Genomic DNA, 10,372 nt, shown 5'->3' on the forward strand with positions numbered 1-10,372 from the left:
CACAGCTCTGGGTTCCTGGGTTCAAATCCAAGTCATGTCCATCTGTGTAGAGTTTGCATGTTCTCCCTGGGCCTTCGTGGGTTTCCCCCGGGTACTCCGGTTTCCTCCCACATTTCAAAAAACAAGCATGGGAGGTTGTTTGGACACTAAATTGCCCCTTAGGTATGAGTGTGAGTGTGAATGGTTGTCCGTCTCCTCGTGCCCTGCGATCGGCTGGCCACCGATTCAGGGTGTCCCCAGCCTCATGCCCGTAAGTCAGCTGGGAAAGGCTCCAGCACCCCTCGTGACCCTTGTGAGGATAAAGTGGTTCAGAAAATAAGATGGTCATCACAACTGAGCTAAACACCCCCAGCTAAATGCTATGCAGCTGTGCACTCTTTTGAATATTATTAAACTATCTCATGTACTCATGCACACAATATTAACAGAGTCAAGAATACTTATCAAACCAGGTTACTTAAGAGAATTGAAGAATGTGAATTAAGCTCACTTACAATGTTATCTTTATTCATTCTTTCATCCATTTTTCATACCGCTTATCCTCACGAGGTGGGTGCTGGAGACTATTCCAGCCAACTTTGGACAGCAGGCCGGGGACACCCTGCATTGGCAGCCAGCCAATCGGACTATGATCCGAATGAAAATAATTTAAAAAAAAGTTTTTTTCCCCCTTATTTACGCAAGCACAGTAATTTTTTTTCATGTTCTGCTGTACCAGCTGGATAAAGACACTTCTACTGACCCTAAAATTCATGGAACAAACTTTTACAATTGATCTGTGACTTGCCGTGTGCGGTCTTTTGGTCACCAGTCTTTTGGTCGCCCGTTGTTTGGGTCCGGGCGACCAAAAGACCAGCGACAAAACAAGGTAAAACAACATGGTCTACGCATCAATAAAAGCCAACAATGGCCCTGAGCAGTTTCACTGAGCGGACATGTGAGTGTATAAGAGTTTGTATGTACATGCGTTGTCCCTTTAAGAAGCTACGTCAGTCAGGGTCTTAACAAGTTCTCCAACAAAACACGATAAAAGTACAGGAAATTTGGAGCTTTTCTTTAGCCTAATAAATAATAGGGCATTAAGTATGACTAAATAATAATTTGCAGTTTGTATTTAGGGAATTTGAGCAACGATTTAAATGGTAATTATCAATAACCTTCCGGGCGACCAAACGACCGAGTACCGTGACCTGCTGACCTAATCAAGCCTTTCCTCGTTTATTGTTGATAATTATAGATATTGGTGGCCGGCTGGTTGAGTGGTTAGTGTGTAGGCCTCCCAGTTCTGGGTCGTGGGTTTGAGCCCAGGTTGGTCATCACTGTGTGGAGTTTGCATGTTCTTGCGTAGGTTTGCCCCTCGATATCAGTGTGAGCATGAATGGTGGTCCATCTCCTTATGCCTGGTGCCCATAGTAGCTGGGATAGGCTCCAGCACCCACCACTATCCTTGTGAGTATAAGCGGTTCATAAAATAAATCAACGAATGAACTATGGGTATGGGGCTGAAAATCTGAAAAAACATGGCTTATTTTTCAAGAAATTTGAAGCCAAAATTCCCTCCAATTCTTGAATAATCAATTACTATTGTTGTGTTAGTATTTCGCATTAATGTATTGCATTAGAAAAAACTGATTTACTGAGAGGTGTTTCTATAAATTGCTTACCTTTACATGAAAGTCCATGTATGATTTCTGTCTGACTCGGTCGAACTTTATTATTAGGTCATAAAAGTCTCAAGAAAAAGCTCAGAATAGCACATTTGTTCCAGCTCTTCTTGGACATCCCTGTTAGTGTCGCACTGCCCCTCACCCTTGCCTTCCCACCCTAGTCCAGCTGTTACCACAATTTTGACTTTCCCAAGCCCTCTCGAGTGCCCTGGCTCAGGACCCCTTCTTGTCCTACACTCCCCCTGGCCTGACTGCCCGCCTGCATGCTCCCTTTGGCAGTCAAACAACCAGGGAGGATCAGGACGACCGGGCGGCCGAGATAAGGACCACATGAAGTTCCCCACATTACATTACCTCACTTGATAAGGCAACACGCAAGACACAGCCTCAAAGGGGGTGGAGGCATGGTGATGGTTGTGGTGGTGGTGGGGGAGGGGGGTCCCCCTGGATGGATACTGATGCGCTGAGAACTTTCCTTACGGACTTTTTACCACTTGTTCTGCAAGATAGAGCTGCACAGAGTGGAGGAACCACTTTTGATGAACGTTCTGAATGGAGGCTGGTCTAATTGGGGGGAACCTTTGATTCAGATTACTAACTACTGAATTTCTAATTTGAGATGTAAAAGACAGGAGTGCTTCCTCGAGATCCAAACAGAAATTCAACCCTGTCCATCCAATGAGTGTAGACGCATTGGTCTTAGAAGTCAAAACTCAGGACAATCTGCTGCACTTATCTTTTTTTTCCATGCACTCATGGCGGGAAACCCATTGGAGAGTTTAATGTCAGTTGCCAACAGCCACGAACTTGTCAAATCTGAGGGTTATTGCCCTTCCACGAGCAGAAGCCCCACATGCCTACACAGACGCAACAACGGCATTCGAAGCAACAGGGAGTTCTGTTATATGGTAAGCAGAAATATGATAATTTAGTTACAATACTAAAATATATCGCTGTATTCAACTCTGATTCATCGGAATAATTACTATACATACAGGTAAGTAACAATCTCGACCTTCAACTCATTTTAATTGTTGTGACAATACTTTCTGTTTTAAAACATGCATTAAACAAAATCTAACTTTTATCAAATGTTTTGGTTTGCTTTTTTTTTAAATCCCAATTTGGGTTTTTTAGGTACCATCTGCATGCGGGTCCGGATCAAACAAGAGCGATCAAACACTCCCAAAAAGCACACTAAGCAGTCATCCCTCCCCGGTAAACGCAGCACGAGAGAGAAGCCGCGTTCGCAACCTGCGCCAGGCTTTCCTTAGCTTACAGGTACTCAACCTGATGACATTTCGGATACAATTATTCACAGTTTAACTACAAAAAAAAATGCCGTCTCACTCTGGTAGCTGATTCCAGTAAACTAGATTAGATTAGAACTTTATTTCATCCCGTATCATACCTGTCAACCTCTGCCGGTAACTGCCCTTATAAATGATTATGATTCCCCTTACAAACCCCCCAAAAACCTTACAAACACCGTACGAGTTGTACGGTGTTTGTAAGGTTTTTTGGGGGTTTGTAAGGGGAATCATAATCATTTATAAGGGCAGTTATCGGCAGAGGTTGACAGGTATGCCGTATTCGGGAAATTTCCTTGGTTGTAGTAGCAAAACAGACACAAGACACACAAGACATTGTAGACCTAGGTAAAAAAAACTGGAGCCACACACAGGAAGTCCACAAGGTGGGGACCTTCTGCAGAGTGATTGATTTTGGGCAGCTATAAAGCACACAAGCAGCCCAGCAAGCACCAAACTACATCACTCATAACACTTCTGGCATACAAAGGTTAATATGGATACAATAATACATTGGCATACGACAATTTACGAGAAATTTTAGGTACGAGGAAAATTCCGAGCAAATTTTTGCCTTGAGATACGAGCATACGAGAGACGGTTCCCGATGTGGCCAAGTGGCCGAGTATGCGAGAGCCTGCTTATGAGAACAGTATCGCTCTGTCTTTCTCGTTGCATCTCCCTCGCATAAAGATATCTACGAGCGCCGGCCGTACAGGTTGTATTTTTTGCATTAATCACTGCAAAAATTAAGGGGAAAAACAATGGGTCTAAAGCAAGCCAGTGCAACAAAGGGCTAACCATCATTTCCAAGCTGTGCAGTGACATTCATAACGAGATGGAGAGCCTTCGTTTAATATGGTTAAAAGATAAACAGTCAGCCGAATACATGAACTCTGCCTCGGTTATACCACAACAAAGTTACACCCATCATTAAAGTGTGTGTGTATCGTACGTTCATTTAAGTTCAATTTAAAGTTTGTGTTATTGTTACAAGCGCGTTGATCTCTCTCTCTCTCTCGCACTCTCTCTCTCTCTTCCCTCCGTCTGTACTGAAAAATGTCACATTTTAGCATTGAACATCATAACCACTAAATAGGTATTTGTTACTTTGCAAGTATAGATTGTGAATTAGAACAAGTAAAAAAGATGTTTTTCCCTTTATAATATCCTGTTTTGGGTGTTTTTTTCAGAGGGTGGGAACAGATTAATTTCATTTCAATGGGAAAAACTGATTTGAAATACAAGTGAATTGACATACGAGCTCGGTCCCGGAACGCATTTAGTTCATATCTCAAGGAATTACTGTATTTAGCCAGCTAGGAAACCTAAAAGACAACAAATACATATTCCCTCATAATGGTCATTCCAGAATTGGGAAAAAATATCTTTTAAATGTTCTAAAAATAAGCTTTAACTTTTCGAGTCCATATTCAGAAAAGGTCAAAACTATTCAAAGGGATAAAGTTTAAGTTTGGAGCCCTGTTTCTTCAAAGAATGTTTCCTTGGTAATTTAACATATATTCTACATGCATTACCAAAAAAGACAACACAACAATTGTTGTATTCATTGTTTCAAAAATTCACAAGCCTAATTACTATTGATAATATAATAATATAAAAGTAACTAATTAATATTCATAATATAAAATTAAACACAACAATTGTTGTATTCATTGTTTCAAAAATTCACAAGCCTAATTAATATTTATAATATAATAATATTAAATTAACTAATTAATATTCATAATACAATACTATAATATAAAATTAACTAATTAATATTTATCATATAATATAAAATTAACAAATTAATATTTATAATATAATAATATTAACTCATTAATAGTTAATTTGAAGTAATATAAAATTAACTAATTAATATTTATCATATAATATAAAATTAACTAATTAATATTTATAATATAATGATATAATATTAACTCATTAATATTTATAACATAATAATATAATATAAAATTAACTCATTCATATTTATAATATAATAACATAATATAAAATTAACTCATTCATATTTATAATATAATAATATAATATAGAATTAACTATTTAATATTTATAATATAATAATCAAATATAAAATTAACTCATTAATATTTAATTTGAAGTTTTAATACAAAAATCAAGCCACCTAAATGTTGTAGAATTTTACTCGCCTGACTTCGATCCGGGCCAAGCGTGGGATCGATTCTCGCTAGGCGGCGGTATGATTGTGAGTATGGTTAGTTGTCTGTCTCTCTGTGTGCCTTACTGCAGATTGACAACCATTCTAGGCCGTAGACCACCTTTCGCACGAAGTCAGCTGGGATTGGCTACAGCAGCCCTCGCAGCCCTGTGAGGAGGCACGATATGAATGATGAATGAATACAAAAATCTAATTAAATTGCGATCCGGACTATGCATATCGATCGATCTAAAGTTACTTCTCAATTGTTTGGGTGAATCCTCACAAACTCAATAAAATTCAGGATTTTTTTTTACTATTAATGTCAAAATATTCACATTATCTTGACAATGATTGTCTTTGCCAGGCTGCTCTCCCCTCTGTCCCTCCTGACACAAAGTTGTCCAAGTTGGATGTTCTGCTTCTGGCGACAAACTATATAGCCTACCTGACAAAGACCCTGGACCAGGGAAGAACTCTGGCCGAGCACACCTTGCCACCAAGGCCTGGAGGATACTTACGCCCAGTAAAGGTAAAGTTGAGCCACAATACAGCCGCGGTTTGTTTAGATCAGCGGTCCCCAACCTTTTTCTCACCGTGGACCGGTAACGCTCTTCCTATTTTCTCGCGAACCGGCGTATGCGGAGGGCGACAACTTAAGACAGAAGTGTAGAGTGGGCTGTATGTTCGACGAACGACGTCCACGATGGCAAAAAATAAGTCCCAAGCTTGAGAGCAATTATTTATTATTATTATTATGACATCTTTTCTCATTTCAAGTAGGAGGGCAAGATTGAAAACGTTAATATTTATTTCTCTGACGGACCGTTATCAGGTGGGTCGTGGACCGCTACCGGTCCCCGACCCAGTGGTTGGGGGATCCCTGATTTAGACCATTCAATTGAATGCTTTTATTCTCATTATACAAGTATAATGAGATTTAAAGCTTTCACCACATTGTGCACAAATAACAACAACAAACAGACAAATAAATAATCATCTCATTTTCTAAACCCGCTTTATCCTCATTAGGGTCGCAGGGGGTGCTGGAGCCAAGGGTTAGGGTTAGGGCGGGGGACACCGTGAATCGGTGGCCAGCCTATCGCTGGGCACAAGGAGACAGACAACCATGCACATTCACACCCAAAACTAGGGGCAATTTAGAGTGTCCAATCAGCCTACCAGGCATGTCTTTGGAATGTGGGAGGAAACCGGAGTACCCGGAGGAAACCCACGCAGGCCCTGGGAGAACATGCAAACTCCACACAGGTGGACGTGACCTGGATTTGAACCCAGGTCCCCCACTGTGAGGCCGACGCGCTAACCAGTCATTTGCCGGGCCGCCCCATAAATACATTTATAAATAATACAATCTTAATAAAAAGGGAATTAGTGATGTTAGTAATCCAGGCCGCAATAATGTTACCAGGACAATTTTAAAATAAATTAACGGATACAGGAAATGCATTTGGGAGGCCCAGTGGCGCGAGTGGTTAGCACGTCGGCCTCACAGCTCTGGGGTCCTGGGTTCAAATCCAGGTCGGTCCAATTGTGTGGGTTTTCTCCGGGTTGTCCGGTTTTCTACTACATTCCAAAAACATGCACAGTAGGCTGATTGGATACTCTAAATTGCCCCTAGGTATGGCTGTGAGTGTGCATGGTTGTCCGTCTCCTTGTGCCCTGCGATCGACTGGCCACCGATTCAGGGTGTCCCCTGCCTCTGGCCTGGAGACAGCTGGGATTGGCTCCAGCACCCACTGCGAACCTAGTCAGGATGAAGTGGTTCAGAAAATGAGCTGGGAGATGAGGAAATGCTTACATTCAGAGGGATTTCGTAACCTGAAAATATCGTACCTAGAGGCATTTGTAAGTAGAGGTACAACTGTATAGTATACCAAAGATGACCTCACTGATTTAAAATAAGGGGGAAAAAACCCAACCTGCAACGACCTGGACATGCATAAGTAAAAAGAGTGACTTTTTCTTGCCACGAGTTGGCGTCGTAGAAATGTAGCAAATAACCCCTACAGGCCTGTTGATGATGAACTTTGATGAGTTTAGGAATTTTTAGGAATCATTTTCTGAATCGCTTATCCTCACAATGGTCGTGGGGGCTGCTGGAGCCTATCCCAGCTGACTTTGGGTCAGAGGCGGGGGAAACCCTGAATCGTTGGCCAGCCGATCGCAGGGCTAAAGCAAACGGACAACCATTCACACTCGCACTCATATCTAAGGGTCAATTTAGAGTGTGTTTTATGGAATATGGGGGCAACCGGAGTGCCTGGAGAAAACCCACACAAGCCCGGGCAAAACATGCAAACTCCACATAGGTGGACCGACCTGGATTCAAACCCAGGACCCCAGAACTGTGAGGCCGACACGCTAACCATTCATCCGCCTGGACTGGCTATTGGGCTGGTACAAGGGTATAATTGTATTTTGTACTCCAGATGTATTTGGTATTTTAAATTGTTTTTTAATTGCTATTAGGAAAAGTACAATATACAGTAACACCTCGACATACGAGCAATTTGAGATACGAGTAAAATTTTGATCAAATATTTATCTTGAGTAATGAGACAAATTTTGATATACGAGCATACAGCGGACGCAAGAGGCTGCTCATAAGAACATCATGGGCACTGTCTTTCTGGTCGCAACTCCCCCGTGTAATGTCTCTACGAGCACTGGGCGACTGGGCGGAGCGTTGCATTTTTTCAGTGTTTTTATTTCCCGTTAGTCAGTGCGAATGGCGGAGCGATCGCTAATATGAGAGGAGTATATACTACTTCTCGTTGGCAAGTGGTCGTGCGTTATCCTTTTGTGAGGACATTTGTGTGCATCATTTTGAGAATATTTGGAAGGGAAGACAAAAGCAAATAAATAGGTTGCATCTGAAAGTTAGGGTGGAGGCGGGGCAAATAGAGCCAGCCCGGGAGAAGAAAGGTATAAAAATTTAAAACAAAATTAGAATTGAGTTTAGTCTAAGGTTAGATTAAATTTATTTTTGAGTGTGTCTGCATCGTAATCCAAGTTCATTTAAATTTGTTTATGTTATGTTACGAGCGTGTTGCCGTGCAAAAAGTCCCCCCCTCTCTCTGTCCCTCTCTTTGCCTTCTGCGAAATCCGTCTAATTTTAGTACTATCAAACACATTTTAGTAGTATTAAACCACTAGTTATTTGTTACTTTGTAAATAGATGGCAAATTAGAACAAATAAAAATGTTTTTCCTGTTTTTGGTGTTTTTTCAGAGGTTTGGAACAAATTAATTTGTTTTTAGATCATTTCTATGGGGAAACGTTCAATTGAGTTACGAGTAAATCGACATACGAGCTCAGTCCCGGGAACGCATTAAGCTCGTATCTCGAGGCACCACTGTATTCAGAAGAGTTAGGGTTAGAGGTTAGGTATGGCATAGTTTTAATATGTTGAATATAGATTATTAAAAATGTGAAAAGCTGGGTGTGAAATATCAGCCAATTCTGGAATGACCCCGTGGTTATAGTGAAGCACAATGTTGCACATAGAAGTATTTTCTGATGGTGTTTTTCTTACCCTAGAAATGGCCAATGCGTTCACTACTCTACTGTGGCACTGTGGGAGAGATGCTATCTGGTATCCAAGCCAATCAAGACACAGCTCATCTGCTTGATCATACAATGGAAGGAGACAAGGCGTGTTAGTAACCTCTGCAAGGCTTCTTTGGAGAGTCAGTTCGTTTAAGCATTAAACCACGTTTTTTTAACCTCTGAAAATGTCATGGGGTCAAGGCAAGAAAAGAAAAGACAGAAAAAAGTGCTTACAATCCAATATAGGAAAATTGATGTGACTCAACTTTTTATGAATGAAGTGTTCATTAAAGTTTCGAGTGTGAATCTACAAATCTAGATTTGTAGTTATTTCTATCGGGTTGTCACCAATGTTCCCTCTAATTTTTTGTTTGTCTGGGCAGAATGACAACCTCCCTGAGCACACTGAGTACCGGTGTGAGCAACATCATGATTGCTCGCTATGGGCACACACCTGCCATAAGCAGGTGCATGTCTACTACACATAAATGATTCAGTAATAATAAAATGTAATGATTAATATCTATGAATGGGCGGCCTGGCGGATGAGTGGTTCGCGCGTCGGTCTCACAGCTAAAAAAATAAAATAAAATAAAAATAACACAATTGGGATTTTATTTTGTGCGCTCCATATGATTTGCTGTGCGCAGAGAAGACGAGAGTAGTGCGCAATTGCGCACGCGCACAGCTTAGAGGGAACATTGGTTGTCACTATCAGTGAGAATACTATGATAATACTATCTTAAAGTGGAACTTTTTTTTCAAAAATAGATTTTACGTATCAGCACTTGTCAAACCACCAGTGTTCAAGTAAATTTTGAACTGCACTAAGAGTTAAACAGTATAATTGAGCAATTTGTAGAAGGACGTCCAAATCCACATTTGCTCAAATTTGCTTAAAGCATGATTTCATCCACATGTAGCACTTTCGAGAAGACATCACAGACAAGTGTGAAATAGATTTTGGTTGACTGCAAAGTAGATAGATGTTCACAGCATGGATGTTTGTGTTGTCTGTTTTTGGCGTGTTCAGGGGGACATGTATCCACCGAGGTAACAGACACATTTTCTGTGCAGTCTGTACACAGATATTACTCAAAATTAACCTAGTATGAAGTAATGTACCTTTATAAATCAATGACAAATAAATTGTTTTCCTTTTGAGTGGTTGTCAAACCTTTACATTCAGTAACAAACTAAAATATTTGCTTTTCTATTAAGACCAACATCACTATACAGGAACATGCCGTATTTTCGGACTATAACTTGCATCTTTTCCTCACAGTTTTTTTCTGAGGCTGCGATTTATTGTCAAGTGTGACTTGTGCTGTATTTTTTTTTTCAACTTTCAAAAAGGATGTTTTCCTTTTCTTCCGCAGCTGGCAGAGTTGTTCAAAAGAAATGCTGAATTTGAAGTCTTAAATGGATTTTGTAGTGAGTTGAAAAGAGATTGCACAGAAGGTTAAGGCCGCCAAAGAAAAAGAAGTGTCCAAAATTTAGAATTTAAATTCAAAATTATGGTCAGACTTCTTCCATTTCTCTTTTTCAGGAGCCCTAATTGTCTCTCCTAAAATAGAGAGCTTGGTAAGCATGTTATGTTGAATTATGTCAGAATGACTGTTGATGTTATATTAGAAGAA

General features: G+C 40.4%; 1 protein-coding gene across 1 annotated transcript; it reads left to right on the forward strand.

The window, feature by feature from the left end:
- Positions 1–627: 627 nt before the first annotated feature.
- On the forward strand, positions 628–9,896 carry LOC144064661 (transcription factor 24-like). The gene is made up of 4 exons (XM_077587354.1): positions 628–2,575; positions 2,805–2,948; positions 5,530–5,694; positions 8,724–9,896. The coding sequence occupies exons 1-4, from the start codon at positions 2,423–2,425 to the stop codon at positions 8,844–8,846; spliced, it is 585 nt and encodes a 194-aa protein (XP_077443480.1). The 5' UTR covers positions 628–2,422; the 3' UTR covers positions 8,847–9,896.
- Positions 9,897–10,372: the final 476 nt, after the last annotated feature.

Source organism: Stigmatopora argus, chromosome 19, assembly GCF_051989625.1.
Source record: "Stigmatopora argus isolate UIUO_Sarg chromosome 19, RoL_Sarg_1.0, whole genome shotgun sequence".
In the NCBI taxonomy this organism is placed as follows: Eukaryota; Metazoa; Chordata; class Actinopteri; order Syngnathiformes; family Syngnathidae; genus Stigmatopora; species Stigmatopora argus.